General features: G+C 48.8%; 1 protein-coding gene across 2 annotated transcripts in view; it reads left to right on the top strand.

Annotated features, from left to right (window-relative positions):
* usp34 (ubiquitin specific peptidase 34) overlaps positions 1–19,311 on the top strand; it is a 39,139-nt gene that overhangs the window by 1,925 nt on the left and 17,903 nt on the right. For both annotated transcript variants that reach the window (XM_076136911.1, XM_076136912.1), the window contains exons 2-35: positions 2,818–2,908; positions 3,260–3,803; positions 4,079–4,129; positions 4,826–4,975; positions 5,713–5,780; positions 6,973–7,165; positions 7,954–8,015; positions 8,296–8,377; positions 9,065–9,157; positions 10,125–10,250; positions 10,372–10,501; positions 10,631–10,761; positions 11,047–11,786; positions 12,027–12,241; positions 12,891–13,006; positions 13,613–13,740; positions 13,962–14,051; positions 14,163–14,258; positions 14,383–14,465; positions 14,717–14,871; positions 15,079–15,192; positions 15,326–15,425; positions 15,523–15,685; positions 15,798–15,924; positions 16,065–16,215; positions 16,314–16,414; positions 17,143–17,358; positions 17,456–17,581; positions 17,707–17,826; positions 18,258–18,341; positions 18,515–18,601; positions 18,696–18,896; positions 19,047–19,129; positions 19,221–19,261. In XM_076136911.1, coding sequence (XP_075993026.1) covers positions 2,818–2,908; positions 3,260–3,803; positions 4,079–4,129; positions 4,826–4,975; positions 5,713–5,780; positions 6,973–7,165; positions 7,954–8,015; positions 8,296–8,377; positions 9,065–9,157; positions 10,125–10,250; positions 10,372–10,501; positions 10,631–10,761; positions 11,047–11,786; positions 12,027–12,241; positions 12,891–13,006; positions 13,613–13,740; positions 13,962–14,051; positions 14,163–14,258; positions 14,383–14,465; positions 14,717–14,871; positions 15,079–15,192; positions 15,326–15,425; positions 15,523–15,685; positions 15,798–15,924; positions 16,065–16,215; positions 16,314–16,414; positions 17,143–17,358; positions 17,456–17,581; positions 17,707–17,826; positions 18,258–18,341; positions 18,515–18,601; positions 18,696–18,896; positions 19,047–19,129; positions 19,221–19,261 — 5,058 coding nt within the window. The remainder of the gene's footprint in view (positions 1–2,817; positions 2,909–3,259; positions 3,804–4,078; positions 4,130–4,825; positions 4,976–5,712; positions 5,781–6,972; positions 7,166–7,953; positions 8,016–8,295; positions 8,378–9,064; positions 9,158–10,124; positions 10,251–10,371; positions 10,502–10,630; positions 10,762–11,046; positions 11,787–12,026; positions 12,242–12,890; positions 13,007–13,612; positions 13,741–13,961; positions 14,052–14,162; positions 14,259–14,382; positions 14,466–14,716; positions 14,872–15,078; positions 15,193–15,325; positions 15,426–15,522; positions 15,686–15,797; positions 15,925–16,064; positions 16,216–16,313; positions 16,415–17,142; positions 17,359–17,455; positions 17,582–17,706; positions 17,827–18,257; positions 18,342–18,514; positions 18,602–18,695; positions 18,897–19,046; positions 19,130–19,220; positions 19,262–19,311) is intronic.

The raw sequence follows: 19,311 nt of genomic DNA on the forward strand, positions 1-19,311 counted from the left end.
GGATGTTGGCTCAGTGGCTCTGAAGGCCCCTGACAGGGTCCCTGTGTGTAAAAGCCCCTCAGTTCGGTTAAATACTAATATTTACTCATTACTGAGTGTCACCTGAAGCAGCTGAGAGGATGTAGAGCAGATAAACATGCAGGGTGTCCTGAGGAGAAACAGTAGAAGAAGAACAGAGATGTGAGGAGGTGTTAGCCTCATTACATCATCACACAGCTCACCTAGTGAATCCAGGAGATACACTGAGCTTTTATTGTGGAGGGCAGAACTTTTATCTTTGTGCTGTGAGGAAACAACAACATGAATCCATAAGGGTCCATTACAGACGTGTGTGTGACATAAATATTCGATGAGCAGTTTTTGTTTTAATTTGCATTACCAAGAAGAATGGAACCACCCAAGGACCCCCCACCCCCACAATGACTTCATGAATGATGTCACAGAAAACAACAATGAAAATGATGTCACAGAAAACAACATATTGCAAATGATGTCGCATTAAATGACATCAGGATTTAAGCGTGTGAGTACACCTGCGTGACTGTTTAGGACCCAGTGGCAACCAACTGCCAGCGTCATCCTATAGACTTTGTATCCTTCAACCGGTTAATCTTAAATATGAAAGAAATACCAGCTCTCTACTTAGAATAGAGCTTGTTATTGTTTTTTTTATTTCCATTTTGGCTCGGGCGTCGCAGGGGAAAAAAATGAACCTTTTTCAAATCAAGAAATCACAATTATCCGGTAAAAACGCTGAGGCCACAGACGGGCAGCGGGTTGTAGTTTGGCCACCCCTGCTTCTGCTTTGGGCTGAATTTTGTCATTCTTTTTTATTGGCCCACACGGTCCACACGAGTACAGTTTGCACAAGTCTGTTTTTACTCCCAAATGCTGGATAAACGGAACTTTGGTTGAATCCTGATTAAGGCTGTAGATGGACTTCTTCAGAGGCGGTGGAAAGGCGTTCCTTTGATGGTTCAAATGGTGGTGGTAGTAAGACATTTCCTCTTAGTCCTCTCCTCCTAGCTTAAACAATGTGTACCTTTTTTCATTCAAGCGTGTACTCATTTCACTCCTGTTGGTAGTAGCACAGTACAGGCAGTAAACGGTAAAGTAGATATAGTGGCTCACTCATTAGCCGTGTACTTGAGGGAGAAACAAACATTTTCACATTGCAATCAACACGTCACAGATGGAGCCTAGTGAAGCCTTACAGCTGAGGACCTGTGGCTTTGTCTTACTGATGCATTTCTGTAAGTGTTTAACATTAACCCCTGCTATATTACACTTTATGAAAGCGTGTTTCATTAACGCTGGTGGCTGCACCCACACTAACGTAGATACATTTGAAAACATTTCTGCTTCCACCTACACCAAACCCTGGAGACGCTCAGTGTGAAGACTGATCCGTGACTGATGAGGACGGTGTCCCACTTCTAGCAGTTGGGACGCCAACAACATAGTTACACACGTTTGTGTTTCGACAAAATTATTCCACATTCTGGATGAATTCTCCCAATAATAATCTGAAATGAGAAATGGACCTTTATTTATCCCCCCCCCCCCTCTGCATCATCGTCATCTTACCTGCTTACCTCCACAACTATGCGCATGACCTGCTGCTCCAGGAGAGAAGAGAACTGAGGAGTGAACTGTGCTTCCTCTTCTCTGTCTCTCTGTCTCTCTCTGTCTCTGCCTTTCTCGCTCTCTCTGCCTCTCTCTCTCTATCTCTGTGTCTCTGTCTCTTGCTCTTTCTCTCGTTTTCTGTCTTCATATGAGTCCCCTTCATTTTGACTGTGAGCTTCAGGAGAGCAGTTTGCTCGTCAACACACCAGGATTAAGCATAAACACTGTTTTAATAAGGCTTAGATTAAAAGAAGCAAACACATTTTCCCTTGAATCTTGTGCATAGCTTCTGTCCCTAACCCGAGGTGGCTAACTGAAGAAACTATATCGAGGCTGAAATGAACCCAACACTGAAGACGTTGTGGCTCCACCATTGCTGTTCCCAGACCATCAGGAAGTGGAGCTCTGTCATGAAGCCTCTGAAGGATCTGTGCTGGAACACAGAGCTGAAGGGGTTTTGGTTAGATTCCACTAAGGACGACTTCCTGCCCTCACTGCAAAGACGGCTGATTGTAGACGTTTGTCACTGCTTCTTTTTGTCTTATCGGTTTTTGTATCACTGCCCACAAGCAGCAGGATTCAGGTCAGTGATTGAGGGGGGGGGACATTGGATCCCTCCACAATCGACTGTGGCCCAAACGGATCTGCAACTCTACACCCAAACTGTCAACGGCCCAAATCACTGCCAAGAATGAATATCTTTGTACTGGGAAGATTCAGATTGTGAATGGACGTGGATCTCTTTGGGACTTGTACACCGACAGAGGAGATTCGTTTTATATAGCAGTCATTAGTAGTTAGTGAATAAGTTTGGTGATGAAGAGGAGAAGTAAAGATGAAGCAGCTTCCCACCACATTGTGGCTCTCTGGGAACGAATGATCTTTCTCTCCTCAAATGTGTCAAATGTTTGAGCTCTAATGAGAGACATGAGCATGATGACATCATGTTTTACTAAGACCGTTCACAAGCACATTTGGCAGCAAGTTGAGGCAAAAGGTAAAGAAGAATAAACAAAAGGGATCATTTTTATCCCACGATGTCATTGGATCCTATGACATGCGGGTCAAAGGTTGTATTACAACTGTCCAACTTGTCCAACCTCTGGTCCGCAGTAGTCGCGTAACGCCACACAGCTGTGCATTGTGTTTTATTTGCTGCCATGTAACGTGTCTTCTGTTTTCACGTTTTAGTATCGGATGCAGACGGCAGTGACGGCGGCTTCCAGCTGAAGAAGGATCATACTCTGAGAGTGCTGGGCTACATCAGCTCCTGGACCCAGAGGTCAGTGGGGCTGAAGTGAAACCACACAAGGGTTCACAGGATGAGAAATCATGTTGTAATCACAATTAGTTTCTTTTCTTAGTGTTGATGTTGGTGGGGTCACAGTGAAGAGATGCTAAGTGTTCCAGATCTCTGTTCAGTCTGCGCTCATGATAAAGAGTGGCAATGTGTCAATGATGGCTTGTTCCATATCAGCAGAGAGGAAAATGATCCAAACTGGGGTTCACAGTCCAAACATGATGGTGTGTGTTGGATGGACATGAGTTACATGTTCGGGTTTGAGTTCAAAACTTCAGGCCTGATCTAGGCTCCAGGGTCTTCAGGCTATAATCTAGCTTCTTCTGTTTCCAGGCAATGTCTGTGCTGCTTCAAGGAGTACAAGCACCTGGAGGTCTTCAACCAGCTGGTCTACGCCCTCATCAACTTGGTCATCGCCCAGATCAGCAGCCTGAGAGACCGACTTTGCACACACAGCAGCGCGGCTTGTGTTGAAGGGGCGGGGTCGGAATGGAGCCGGAACGAGGCTGCGACCGGGCCCCTGCCGCAGCCGTCTTCACCCGGGGAAGACGAGCATGTCAACGTGGAGAGGGACTCTGCCGAAGAGGACTCGGAGAACCCCGACCTGAACCAGAATAATCCTCCCCAGAGCCAGGGTCAGGAGACCAATCGGCCCGACGAAGCCCCGATGGAAACACCGGGACCGGGGGAGAGCGACAGCGGGTCCGGGGGCGCCGACGGTGCTGCTCTCACAGGCGGCGGTGCAGAAGCCCAGGATCCCTTCCGTTCCTGGAGCACAGAGGAGAGGGAGAAACTGCTGCTGTGTGCCGCCAAGATCTTCCAGATCCAGTTCCCCCTCTACACGGCCTACAAACACAACACGCACCCCACCATCGAGGTAAGGACGAGTCGCAGTCCAGCCTCAAATCAGATTTGGAGGCTTGATTCGGAGTTCTTATCAGGTACAGTTTGGTTTAACGGATGTACAGACGAGACGGGAAAGGATGTGGAGGAATTGATCACTTCATCCTTCAAGAACATCATTTAGTTTCCTCTTGCGTTCATGCCAACATGAAATCACTCCTTAAGCTGTGGCAGAGATGAGACGAGTGTGTGTGTGTGAGGTGTTGTTTTAAATGAGAACTAAAGCTCAGATTGTTTTGTGTTCCCCAGGACATATCTGCTCATGAGAGCAACATCCTGGGCTCCTTCTGTGACATGAATGTAAGTCGGTTCTTCTCTGCTCGTCTAACTCACACAGACACACACTTTTTTAACTTCCTTGATTGACAAGCTGACTTAAATAGTGTATGTTAGTAAAGTCGAGACAAGAGAGTTTTTTCATAGACTCCATTGAGTCCCTAGTTCACATTTAGTCGTCCTTATCTCCCAGTCAATGCTCCTCTAATCCGTATGGCCGGGACTGGTTGACTGTGACGGCTCAGAGGCTTCAGTATGACCGCAGCACCAGACTTCCTGCTGAACAAGCTCTTGCTTTTTATTGACTTTGTTCCAGTTTCCTGCAGATCAAGTCATTGTCCCCCTGCGCAGAAGGCATACTTCTGATTTTTACACACATTTCACCATTCTCTCTTTGTACAACATCAAAACAAGGAAACACAATGTAGGAATGAACTTGCTGTCTCACCAAATGACCGTCCTGTCCCTTCATGTTTACAGTGAAACATAGCAGGAGTTTGTGTTAAACAGCGTCTATAGGATTTGCATCTCTAGCAATTTTACAAAATGTCATAATCTTCAGGAAATGAACTTCTGAACTGGGCTGAATGAATGATTTGCCGGTGCATGGTTAGTTCTCTAGGTCAGAGTCTCCACACATGTAGATTGGCGTGTTTGTGTCTGGCACTTGAAGTTGATCAGATGTGGTGTCCCCGTGTCCCGGTGTTGTGTCTGGTTCAGGACGTGGAGGTTCCTCTGCATCTGCTGCGTTACGTCTGCCTGTTTTGCGGGAAGCACGGCCTCTCCTTGATGAAAGACTGCTTTGAGACGGGCACGCCGGAGAGCCTCCCCTTCCCCATCGCCCATGCCTTCATCACCATTGTGTCCAATGTGAGTACATACACACACATGACACCCAGTCTCACTCACCGTCACAAACATGCCAGATTATGGACCAATTTATGTTTGGTAGAAATACTGAGAAACCAGAGTGGAAGCGTGCCAAAGCCCTAAAACGTCCTAAAACACATTTGGCCTAAAAACTGATTTCTTGGATGTTTGTGCAGAAGACACACAGTTGACGAATGACTAGTTGAATTAGTCTTCTCCACACTAACCACAAACATGCTTCACCGTGTTTCTATAGGGTGCTTTACCTTTTACACACATGAAACGAGCAGTAGTCTAATTGAGTATTTGCATTACCAAACCATGGTAACAGGAGACATGAAGGGAATCATAAATGATGTCAGTCCTTCATGAAATCACTCATGATGTCACAGTTGTTTGACATCACGAGTGATTTCATAGTTGACTTGCACGTGACTTTGAGAACACATTAGAGGACATCGGTAAAGAAGACGACAAGCCCCATTCCTTTCCAAAGATCAACCATTTGCATCACGCGGAACAATACGAGAGATTGACTCTCGTCCCTTGTCTCCGCCAAGGTCGGGTCCTAGTTACCTCATGTTCAAGAGAATGAGCCATCTTTCTTTTCTTTCATTGGCGAGCTGAGCACCAACACTTTAAATGAAAATACTCTAATCTGTGCACTTTAGACTCTGACATCTCATTCAGACAGTCTGCTTATCGTGTTAACATTTGTGTTGTGGTTCTTCCCACAGATCCGAATATGGCTTCATATTCCTGCCGTCATGCAGCACATCATACCGTTCCGTACTTACGTCATACGGTGAGTTTACACCTGTGCCTGCACTTCACTGCATTTAATGTGCTACATGAGGAAAATCCATTAACCTGTTTGTTTCAAGCCATGATCTGCTGCACACACACACACACACACACACACACACACACACACACACACACACACACCAATCTGATGATGAGGTTTTGCAGATGTACTCAGAGCCTGCAGACTCCGCCCCCTGCCCTGTCTTTTTTCCAGGCTGAATGTAAATGTAAAGCCTCCATTTTGTTGAAATCCTCTTCTTCCACGTCAGCGCAGCATCCAGCAAGCGTCTGCCCGACTCAGACTGGCACAAATGTGACTGCTGCAGAGCCACAAACGTTGATGCGAAGGTTAAAAGTGAGAAACGTCAGCACCAGCTGAATAATGATCAATTCCGTGGAGTTAATTAGTAACTCCATCCCCTGCCGGCATTAGAACGTCTTCTCCTTAAACATTTTGTCCATATGAACCTGGTGGAAGTTCTGTTGAGGAGGATGTGACTCTTTGCGAGCGAGCGAGACGTTGGGGTTTGGTGTCTGTCTGTCTCGCTCAGACAGCTCATCTCTCTCGCTCTCTCCTCCACATACCGGAGCGCCGCACATTGGTTGCTAGGAAGAGCTTTCATCACCATGACAACAGTTGCCAGGCCTCCACTCTCCACGTCTCCTCACATGACCCCGGAGGAGGCAGAGCGTTGGCAGGCCTGGTCACGTGACGCTCTGCTGAGTCCATCTTCTGTCTCAGTGAGCAGCGACAACAGTTTGTTCATTAGATTCACATTAAACCCCACTGGAAGTCTTCTTCACTTAAGCTTCATCCAGCCTTATTTTATCACTATAACTTACCTTAAATCAGATGTGCAAATAGATTCATCATGCACTATACGGTGGGATTGATGACGTCATCTTCTGGCTCTCCTTTGGCCTACACAGTGGTGGTTGCTGCGAGTTCCCAAATGTGTTTGTTAATGTACAGAGGCATCATAAATGTATTTGTTCCCCACCACATCTGGATCAACACCTGGCGCCGTAGTAACTTGTAGCTGTTGACAGTCCGTCTTAAGATACACTCGGCTGAAAGCTTGGAGTCTAAAGATGGGCGGACTCTTTAGAACGCCCCCTCCGCACAAACAAAGCCTCAGGTCTACATTCTCCATCATCACTCCTACCAACTGTGTCCGTCCGCCCCGCAGGTACCTGTGTAAGCTGTCGGACCAGGAGCTGCGGCAGAGTGCGGCGCGCAACATGGCCGACCTGATGTGGAGCACTGTGAAGGAACCGCTGGACAGCGCGCTGTGTTTCGACAAGGAGAGCCTGGACCTGGCCTTCAAATACTTCATGTCCCCCACGCTCACCATGAGGCTGGCAGGACTCAGCCAGATCACTGTGAGTCCACCTGCATCCAGAGGAAACACAATGTTCACAGAGCCATCCAACGGGTCAAACAGTGCTCACAACTGCTCCCACGCCATTCTGAGCCTTCATGTGTCTGCACTCTGACCCGGCGGAGCCTCCTGCTGGCAAACCACAGAGCTTTATTTACATTTACCATAAAATCAGTCAATCAGTGCACAGCTCATAGTTGATGCATGTAAACTTACTCCTGTGTGTGTGTGTGTGTGTGTGTGTGTGTGTGTGTGTGTGTGTGTGTGTGTGTGTGTGTGTGTGTGTGTGTGTGTGTGTGTGTGTGTGTGTGTGTGTGTGTGTGTGTGTGTGTGTGTGTGTGTGTGTGTGTGTGTGTGTGTGTGTGTGTGTGTGTGTGTGTGTGTGTGTGTGACACACACTCACACATGTGATAATGGAGCATTTAAGGTTCACATGCAACCTGGTGATCTGCATACTGAGCTGGCAGGGTGCAGAGACATGTTCAATGTGTTCTGATGACCTCATACATATGTAGACTGGCTCACACAACTTGTTACCTCCTGAGACCCCACGTCCTCATATGTGGACATTACATTTTCCCACCCCGACACCTTCTAAATCATTGTGAGTAGCTGAAACCTGTTGTCCTCATGTCTGGACATTGTTCGCTGCCCCCTAGTGGCACATATAACACTTTGGGGTTGCAAGGAAACATAGCAGTGAGGAAGAAATCTGTGTTCACGTGTGGTAAAGGTATGATCACATGTAAAGACTGTGCTCATTTGAATGTATGGTCTGTATTTCCTCAGAATCAGCTCCACACCTTCAACGACGTCTGTAACAACGAGTCGCTGGTGTCCGACACAGAAACGTAAGTCTGTCTCAGCTCGGCGTGTTTGCTCTTTCCTTCTTACTTCAGTTTCGCGAGTTTTGAGTCATTTGTGTCATTTTGTCTAGTTTGACACTGTGAAATCTCCTTTTTTTGAAGGTTTTATTCACACCACGCTTCCATCATATCCAGAGTAACATACATGCAGAATAGTGTTTAGATCATGTGATCAGAAGGAGTCTCTTGAATGAAAATGCAGCACAAAGGAGCAAATAAAGTTGCTTAATGTGTGACCACTCCTCTCTCTCCTTCATCACTGCAGCTCTATAGCAAAGGAACTTGCTGACTGGCTGATCCACAACAACGTGGTGGAGCACATATTTGGACCAAATTTGCACATTGAGGTGAGTTTTTTTTTTTTTTTTTTTTGTCATTATGCCACAATTTGAGCGAGTGTTTGGCCAGTGTGTGTGTGTGCATGCTTGTGTGCGTGCGTGTATCCATTTTGAGGCTTGCTCCTTTGGGTGTGGCTATAGGTTAATGCATACAGCAGTAGGCTGTAGGTCAGGAGTTTGTCCCCTGCTGCTGCACTGTGGCTGCCCATTGCTCCTGATACTAAAGTGTAACCACAATTACACTTCACTTCTTCAGAACAGTGCAGGCTTTTCACAAGGGAGACTTAAAGAGATTGTAGTTTAAAAACAAGGTGTTCCCTATCAGTGTGCACGGTGGTGCTGCCCCAAAGGAAAATAAAGTGAATACATAAACACAAATGAGTTCAACATAAGAACATGGAAAGTACTGAGGCATAATTGTCTTATTTATACAATAAGTTTATATGAAGCAGCATGCAAATATTACTCCTACTTTTGTTGAAATTGCAGGAAAATGGAATCGCACACCACAGCTATTGTGTGTGTGTGTAACAGAACCTCAATAAGTGTCACATAAGAAACTAGAGGGCACCAAGGACAAACAGCTGCAGTGGATTTATACCGTGTGAATTGTTTTGTGTTTCTTCAAAATTAAGAAATGGACAAAACCTAGATGAAGGTGTGTGTGTGACACTCAAACCTGCTGTGTGTTCTCAGATCATTAAACAGTGCCAAGTGATCCTTAACTTCTTGGCTGCCGAGGGCCGACTCAGCACCCAGCATGTGGACTGCATCTGGGCCGCAGCTCAGGTAACGCCGGACACACACACACACACACACACACACACACACACACACACACACACACACACACACACACACACACACACACACACACACACACACACACACACACACACACACACACACACACACACACACACACACACACACACACACACACACACACACACACACACACACACACACACTTCTCTTCAAGTCACCAATCTTCATTTGGGTCTAAAGTGTCTTAAATCTGATTGGTTGACCTTGAAAGTCTCCCCACAGTCACCTGAATGATCTCTCCCTGTATCCTACTGACCAGAACCAGATCCTACTAATCCAGACCCAACTGACCCACATCATACTGACCGACATCATACTGAACTAGATCCTCCTGACCCAGATCCTACTGACCCAGATCCTCCTGACCCAGATCCTCCTGACCCAGATCTTCCTGACCCACACCATACTGACCCAGATCCTCCTGACCCAGATCCTCCTGACCCAGATCCTCCTGACCCACATCATACTGACCCAGATCCTCCTGACCCAGATCTTCCTGACCCAGATCCTCCTGACCCACATCATACTGACCCACATCATCCTGACCCAGATCCTCCTGATCCAGATCCTCCTGACCCACATCATACTGACCCACATCATACTGACCCAGATCCTCCTGACCCAGATCCTACTGACCCAGATCCTCCTGACCCACATCATACTGACCCACATCATACTGACCCAGATCCTACAGATCCAGGTCTTTTGGATCCAGATGTAAAGGTCATTTGGTCTGAAGTCTGGCTATACCAATATAATGTCCTTAAGATGTGATCCAGATCCAGCTCTAAACCTGCTCCTTGGCTGCACTAAACAGTAGCTGGCTGGCGCTCTGGTTCTGTTCCTGTGTTGGTAGTTGGTCTTGTGTTCGTAGCCGCGCTGCATGTTTGATGTCCTACGATGACAAATCTGCTTGCTTGTGTCTTAGCTGAAACACTGCAGTCGCTACATCCACGACCTTTTCCCTTCACTCATCAAAAACCTGGACCCTGTGCCTCTCCGCCACGTCCTCAACCTGGTGTCAGGACTGCACCCCAGTGCCCACACCGAGCAGGTACACACACACACACACACACACACACACACACACACACACACACACACACACACACCCCGTCTCCTCTGGGAACTAGTGAAACACAGTTGATATGGGGTCCCTCTGTCCTGGTCCCCAGACGTTGTACCTGGCTTCCATGCTGATTAAGGCTCTTTGGAACAACGCCCTGGCAGCCAAGGCTCAGCTCTCCAAACAGAGCTCCTTCGCCTCCCTGCTCAACACCAACATCCCCATGGGCAACAAGAAAGGTCCGTCTCATCTCCTCCCATTTCAGAAACGTCACAAAAAAGCAGAAAAGACGCAGACCAGCTGTTAAACGTGCTGCATCGTGTTGCCTTTGTCTTCTGGGTTCTCAGTGCGATTCTGTTTGCTCTCAGGTTCGCCCGCCGCCAGTCCAGACAGCAGCGATAACAGCGACACTCAACACAGCGCAGGAAGTGATATAGAAATGGACGAGCAGATGATGACCGGCAGCAAGAGGAGCCAGCAGAGGCTTTCTGATACTGAGGTACACACACACACACACACACACACACACACACACACACACACACACACACACACACACACACACACACACACACACACACACAGCATTGGAACAAAGGAGAAGAGTTTGTTGTTTTAATTTGTTTCCTCTCACGTTGGGAAAAGGCACACTTGTATCTTACGTTGGTTATATCAGATGTTTCTTAAATGAATGGGATTGTTATGTTGTTGTGTTTTGCTCACCCCTCATGTAAGTAAATGTCAGCTCACCTGTCACACTACTTCCCGTCTTCTTCCCATTCAGGAGTCGATGCAGGGAAGCTCAGACGAGACGGCCAACAGCGTGGAGGAAGGCAGCAGCGGGCCGGGCAGCACCAGCGGCCACAGCGAGGCCTCCAGCAACGAAGCCGCCTCCAGCAGAGGCAGCCAATCGGCCGGCAGCCCCGGTAGCGAGATGCACTCTGACGACATGGCTGACAGCGAGGCCTTAAAGGAGGAGGAAGAAGAGGATGAAGAAGAGGATGAGGAGGAGGAGGACGACGACGACGAGGAAGACGAGGAGGGGAACCGGCTGGTCGCCGAAGGCCGTCAACAGAAGGAGCAACGCGAGCAGGCGGAGGCGAGAAAGAGGAAGGCGGTAGAGGCTCTCGGGGAGGGGCCGAGCACGCCGGTAGGACCCGGCGGAACGGCGGGGGGGACCAAAGCTAAGCTTGTCCCCTTTATCTCAGAGACTGCTGCTGCTGCTGCCGCCATGGTTACCGCGGCGTCCACATCGTTAGAAGGCCGTATGAGGATGCTGGACGCCTGCGCGGCATCATCTGCTCGCCCTGAGGCCACAGAGAGGGAACCCCAGCAGCAGCAGCAGCAGCAGCAGCCAGACGTGGGCCCCTCACAGATGGCCCAGGGCCCACAAGAGCCCCCCTGTCTGCCCCGACCTGGGGACTTCCTGGGAGAGGCCATGAGCTCTGAACTCTTTAATTGCAGACGATTCATTGGACCCCAGCACCACCATCATCATCATCACCAACATCATCATCACGAAGGGTAAACGGAGTACATTTTATATGTGCATGCATCGCGTGTGGTATGTTATAGAACCAGACCAAAGACTCTGACCCGTTCAGAGTTCTTAGGTGTTTTTCCCTTTGGATAAACCAAGGCTTGTTATATTGACACGGAATTATGGATCCCAGTTTATGGATCCCATCAGGGTTTAAAGCAGTAATCTGACAAATGTACACAGTTTGAGATTTTCCCTTTGTGGCCCTGTTTTCCCTCCGTCAGTCCCATGGTGGAGGACATGCTCAGCGCCGACGACGTGAGCTGCAGCAGCTCACAGGTCAGCGCCAAGTCAGAGAAGAACATGGCCGACTTTGACGGGGAGGAGTCAGGCTGCGAGGAGGAACTGGTCCAGATCAACTCTCATGCTGAGCTCAGCTCCCACCTCCAGCAGCACCTCCCCAACCTGGCCTCCATCTACCACGAGCACCTGGTGCAAGGTGAGCCTCCCTCAACCTCCTGGAAAACAAGTCCATGTGCACCACCAGAGGCTCAATCATAGATGAGTTTTGGTTTACTGTGTCATAGTTATAATCTTAGACATATTAGACTAAAACTAAGACCTAGTTGACAGTCTGGTTCCTCTTCGTCTATCTAAATATTCCGGGACCGCCTCCTGGCCCCGCCTAAAGAGGCGGAGCTTTATATTTCGCCCCCACTAAGCTCCGCTGTCTGCTGCTCCCGACCAAGCTAGCTGTGGAGCATCAGTGTTTGTCTTGCGACGTCAGTGTCTTCTTCAACTTTGTCTGGAAACACAACTTGATAAACCAAAAGTGAACATTCTTGGACCAAGTTTAAACTTGACCTGTGACTTGACCTTGAGTGCTCATGTAGAGATGGAGGATGAAGCAATTTATCCACCAGGGAGCGATGTGTAAGCTGAAACAGAATTCATCCTGTTTCAGATGTTGAGCTGTTCAGTTGCTTGTTTTATTTAACTTGAACAGTCTTTCATGCTCAGGGTTCCTTGGCTTCAGGAGATGTTGGTGGTTGGAGGTTTTTGCAGTATGGAAAGACCTCCACCCTCACAGACTTTCCTTCAGTTGGGTTGGCAGGGTAATGAGATGTTGATGTCATGTTCCTCTGCAGGTCCCTCTGTCCATAAGCACCAATACTCCAGCCACGCCGTCACCGACATCAACCTGGACAACGTTTGTAAGAAGGGGAACACTCTGCTGTGGGACTTGGTCCAGGACGAGGACGCGGTGAGAGCCTGCTGTTCTTCTTAGAAGTGCAATCATCTTAATGTTGGCATCAGGCCCGTGTCCGTCCTTCACCAAAATCACAACACAACCCCCCCCCCCTTTTCCTCTACAAATGGTTTCATTTGGGCCCAGGGAAATCAATCAGGAGGGCGACAAATGCCTCCTGTGTGAATGATATGAACTGCCTTGATTGAACACTTCTCATGAATCAATGAAGAATTCATGTTAACATCCCCTTCCTGAAGCTGGAGTTTGTGCGACCTAGAGGATGACACACACACAAAAAGGGAAACACATTGCAGGGCATTGTAGCGCGTACACACACACACACACACACACACACACACACACACACACACACACACACACACACACACACACACACACACACACAGGAGTACAGTAAATAACATAATACACCTTTTATAGTCCACATAAGGGGAAAGCAGCGCAACATAAAGGAACACAAAATATACAAACAACACAAAATACAATAGACCCATACGTGACATTTGTATTGCACGTAGAGATTCACTGACTGTAAATGTAATATGAAGTTGCTTGATAACTGATTGAAGTGTGTGTGTGTGTGTGTGTGTGTTTCAGATCCACCTGTCTGAAGGTTTGATAAACGAGGCAGAGAAGCTGCTGTGTTCTCTCGTCTGCTGGTTCACCGACAGACAGATCCGCATGCGCTTCATAGAAGGTTGCCTCGACAACCTGGCACACCACCGGTGAGACGACGGGCTCTTTCACCAGCGTTGTAGTTGTCTTATGTACTTGTCTTGTCTCTCTGTGTGTGTGTGTGTGTGTGTCTCCTGGAGAGAATGTAACCCTGCAGAGGAAGTGATGTCTATTTGTGGAAGCTCACACTTTCTCTGTTGCTGTTGCGGTACAAACCTCCTTCAGTATTTATAGTTTCCATTTTGCCCCTCACCTTTCCTTCCACCCTCAGGTCAGTTGTGGTCTCCTTGCGTCTCCTCCCCAAGCTTTTCGGCACTTTCCAGCAGTTTGGCTCCAGCTACGACACTCACTGGATCACCATGTGAGTGACGCCTCTTCTTTGCTGCGTTATAAAAAAAAAAACCCAGAATCCCCATCAGGTACACACGGACATTCATCTCCACGCTTTCTAACGCCGCCATGTTTTTTTCAGGTGGGCTGAGAAGGAGCTGCACATGATGAAGCTCTTCTTCGACAACCTGCAGCACTACATACAGGAAGTCCGTGAACACCAGCACAAGTTTGCACTGTGAGTCCATCTACCACCTAAAACTCCACGGGGCCTAACACGCAACACAAACGGCCGCGCGAACAAACAAACGCTGTGCAGTGATTGGTTGCTGATGATCACCTGGGGCCGTGTTGTTTTTCAGGTACAGTCACAGCGCAGAGGTCCAGGTTCGCCTGCAGTTCCTCACCTGTGTGTTCTCCACACTGGGATCTCCAGACCACTTCAGTAAGATTCATCATCTTTCATTCTCCATCAGCACACGTTTGGTTTCTCCTCCAATGGAGAAACCAAACAAACATCTTAACAGATTCATCTGCCTCCTGCAAACACCATCCAGAGTTTGGAGTCTCTCACACTTTCAGGTCTAACATCCCTGAAAAAATGAAACCAAAATGTGACAGAAGGCAGTGAAGTGGTCAGGTGTGGTATGAGGGCGTGGCCTGTAGTGACGTCCTCTATTTGCGTCCGTCCCTCAGGACTCAGTCTGGAGCAGGTGGACATCCTGTGGCACTGCCTGGTGGAAGATGCAGAGTGCTATGACGACGCACTGCACTGGTTCCTCAATCAGGTCCGCAGCAAGGACCAGCATGCCATGGGCATGGAGACCTACAAACACCTCTTCCTGGAGAAGGTGCACACTCACACAATGAATCATCCAACTAAAGACTGAAGACATATTAGATCAGTTTGTATAATGTGCTCAGTATTTTGTCTTGTTGAATTCTCCTGCATGTGTTCTCCTCCGGTATGATTTCCTTCCTTTACATATGACATATTACTCTAGGTGTGTTAGAGCTGTGTGTGTGTCTTAATGTGTGTGTGTGTGTGTGTTTTCCAGATGCCCCAGTTAAAACCTGAGACCATCAGTATGACCGGCCTCAACCTCTTCCAGCACCTCTGTAACTTGGCCCGACTGGCTACCAGCGCCCTGGACAACGCCTCCAGCTGTGAGGTACATGCACGCGCGCACACGCACACACACACAACTTTATTACCAAATGATATCATTTTTGAGGAAAGCCCCTGTAGCCTGCGCTGTATGTTGAGCTGTGTGTTTGTAACTCTTTCCCCATGTGTTCTACCAGCTTTGTGGGATGGATCAGTTGTGGGGCATCGCCCTCAGAGCCCAGTCTGCTGATATCAGCCGCGCCGCCATCCAGTACATCAACTCCTACTACATCAATGGTCTGTTCTAATCCCTCATATGAACACTTTGACTTTGTTCCTTTCCACATATTGTTGTGCTTAATATGCTGTGTGTGTGTGTGTGTGTGTGTTACAGCTGGTAAAACGGGCCTGGAGAAGGAGCAGGAGTTCATCAGGAAGTGCATGGAGAGCCTGCTGATGGCTTCAGCCAATCTGGAGAAGGACTCCCAGTCCAGCCTGACCAGCATCGAGAGGGGGCTGCTCATGCTCAAAACACACCTGGAAGCCTTCCGACGCAGGTAGGCGCACACACACACACTCACACAGACAAACTGTTTGCTTTGTAAAGACGGTGAGGGAGACGCACACCTCACCTAGTGTTAACACCTAGTGTTTCCTGTCCCGTGTCAGGTTTGCTTACCACCTGCGTCAGTGGCAGATCGAGGGGACGGGGATCAGCAGCCACCTAAAGGCTCTGAGCGACAAACAGTCTCTGCCGCTCAGGATCGTCTGTCAGCCCGCCGGCCTACCCGACAAGGTGACATCACATGAGCCCGACGCCACAATGTTCAAATAACACGTTGCAATGTCACATTGACACATATTTAAGGATGACCAAGATTATTCACCTTGAAGCTGTCCATCATTCTGACACTCACCGCACTGTGTTGTTATCAGATGACCATAGAAATGTACCCCAGTGACCAGGTGGCAGACCTGCGAGCCGAGGTCACCCACTGGTACGAGAACCTGCAGAAGGAGCAAATGAACCAGCAGGCTCAGCTGCAGGAGTTCGGCCAGAGCGGCCGGCAGCCTGGAGACTTTGCAGGTCAGCTCCCTCCGCTCGCGGCCCACCATCACGCTGTCCAGTAAAGACCCACGCTGTGTTTATAATAGAGTGTGTGATATCCTGTGTCCTTCCTGTAGGTGGTTTGATGGGACCTGTCAGGATGATCTCGTCGGGCCACGAGCTCACCACCGACTATGACGAGAAGACGCTGCACGAGCTGGGCTTCAAGGACATGCAGGTGACCCACATCTGATCACTCTCTCACTCACTCCCTCAATCACTGTCACTCACTTTCTCTGTCACTCACTTACTTTCTCTCTCTGCCACTCACTCCCTCAATCACTGTCACTCACTTTCTCTCTGACTCACTCACTCTCTCACTCACTGTCACTCACTTTCTCTCTGACTCACTCTCTCACTCACTGTCACGTACTTTCTCACCCACTTACTTTGTCTCTGTCACTCACTCATTCTCTCAATCACTGTCACTCACTTTCTCTCTGACTCACTCACTCCCTCAATCACTGTCACTCACTCCCTCTCTCTCTGTCACTCACTTACTTTCTCTGTCACTCACTTTCTCTCTGACTGTCACTCACTCTCTCACTCACTGTCACGTACTTTCTCACCCACTTACTTTGTCTCTGTCACTCACTCATTCTCTCACTCGCTGTCACTCACTTATTTTCTCTCTCTTTCTCACTCTCTCAATCAGTGTGTCACTCACTTATTTTCTCTCTCTCTCTCACTCACTGTCACATACTTTCTCACTCACTCGGTCCCTCACTCCCTCACTCACGTACTTTCTCTCTGACTGTCACTCACGCCCTCACTCACATCTTCACGTGTTCCATGGATCCATCAGGGTCCATTTGTCACTGTAACGTCACATGTGTTACTAGATAATACATGGAGGAAGTATGAAGTGAAGTAATTGATGGACTGTCATGGTGTGTTTGCTGTCAGATGGTGTTTGTGTCTCTCGGAGCTCCGCGGAGGGAGAGGAAGGGCGAGGGCGTGCAGCTGCCCGCCTCCTGCCTGCCTCCTCCTCAGAAGGAGCACATCCCCATGCTGCTGCTCCTGCAGGAGCCGCATCTCACCACGCTCTTCGACCTGCTGGAGATGTTGGCCTGCTTCAAACCGCCCAGCCCCAACACGGAGAAGACCCAGGAGAACCCCGAGGTGGGCGGGGCCGCGGACACAGGAAGTTCACTGACTTAGTGTTGTTTTCATTTTTTTATCATCTGAAATGTGTGGTTGTGTGTTTGTCTCCATCCAGAGCATGCGGTGTGAGGAGCTTCACCTCCATGCTGAGAATCTATCGCGTCGGGTTTGGGAGCTCCTGATGCTCCTTCCCACGTGTCCCAAGATGCTCCAGGCCTTCCAGAACATCTCGGATGATGCGGTGAGCAACAATCAGATTACACACAGGCTGATGGAGGCGGATAGCAGATCGCTCCATGTTTGCAGCTGTGTTGTTTCACCGTCGTCCACTAAATATGTCCACTCTGTGTGTCTGTGTGTGTGTAGAGTGAGGCTCTGTGCTGGAAGGAGCTGCTGAGGATCAAAAGCCCCCACAAGCTGCTCTACGCTCTGGAGATCATCGAGGCTCTGGGCAAACCCAACCGACGCATCCACAGGGAGTCCACTGTAAGACACACACACACACACTGGTTACACATGCTGCTTTCTATGCTGTCAGTTTCCTGCCATAATGGGAGAGCATCATGTGGCAGTGATCAGTCTGCTGGTGCTCTGACCCCGACACACACACACACTCCAACAGGAGGAACACGCTACTGTGTTCACACATGACGCTCTCCAAATGTGACTGTGTGAGACTGGCACCTTACGCTTCGTGTGTGTGTGTGTGTGTGTGTGTGTGTGTGTGTGTGTGTGTGTGTGTGTGTGTGTGTGTGTGTGTGTGTGTGTGTGTGTGTGTGTGTGTGTGTGTGTGTGTGTGTGTGTGTGTGTGTGTGTGTGTGTGTGTGTGTGTGTGTGTGTGTGTGTGTGTGTGTGTGTGTGTGTGTGTGTGTGTGTGTGTGTGTGTGTGTGTGTGTGTGTGTGTGTGTGTGTTGCAGGGCAGCTACAGTGATCTGTACCCAGACTCGGACGACTCAAGTGAGGACCAGATAGAGAACAGCAAGAACACCTGGAGCTGCAAGGTACAGCACACCTGTGACTCTGCCTCATCATCATCGTCTGCAGCTTCATGGGAAAAAAGAAGCTGATTTGTTAAATAGGTCAAAGCTCAGCATCTCTGTCCGTCTCCTTTTTCTCTCTCTGTCTGTCGCTGTCTGTCTCTCTCCTGCTCTCTCTCTCTCTCCCTCTCTCTCAGTTTGTCTCCTCTGGAGGCCTCCAATTACTCCTGGAGATTTTTAACTCCGGCATTCTGGAGCCAAAGGATCAGGAGTCTTGGACTGTGGTAAGAGCTGAAACGTTCAAAGAGAAGAGAACTTTACAGGACTCATGTTAGACACAGACACCTTGTGTTCACGTCCTTCCTGTCTCCTCTGCAGTGGCTGCTGGATTGCCTGGCCTGCCTGCTGAAGCTGATTTGCCAGTTTGCAGTGGACCCGGCAGACCTGGACCTGGCGTACCACGACGTCTTCTCCTGGTCCGGCCTCGCCGACAGCCAGCGCAAACGGGCGTGGCCAGGAAAATCTCGCAAGTCCAACGTAGAGCACGGCAAAGGGCTGCACATCCCTCGACTGACGGAGGTAAATGTTGCAATGTGGCGTCCAAAAATGAAGGGGATAGCAGCACTGTCATCAGCAGACATCCAGACAGTGAAATGAAGAGCAGATCAATAACAAACGGAGCTGTGAGGCATTGTGGGATTTGACCGTGGGCTCTCGGTTGTTTCTCAGGTCTTTCTGAGCCTGGTCCAAGGCACCAACCTGATCCAGAGACTCATCAACGTGGCCTACACTTATGACAACCTGGCACACAGGTGACAAAACGCATCATTCTGCCCATGAAAAGCTAGAATGAATTAAAAGTCATCTTTCAATATATGGTGTGTGTGTGTGTTTGATCTGCAGAGTTCTGAAGGCTCAGTCAGACCACAGGTCCCGACATGAAGGTGAGAAGCTTTGTTACATATCACAAAGTAGACTCTCTTTATTGACCCCT

Source organism: Genypterus blacodes, unplaced genomic scaffold (genome assembly GCF_046128005.1).
Source record: "Genypterus blacodes isolate CSIRO-AG114 ecotype Tasmania unplaced genomic scaffold, CSIRO-AGI_Gbla_v1 ptg000285l_1, whole genome shotgun sequence".
Lineage (NCBI taxonomy): Eukaryota > Metazoa > Chordata > Actinopteri > Ophidiiformes > Ophidiidae > Genypterus > Genypterus blacodes.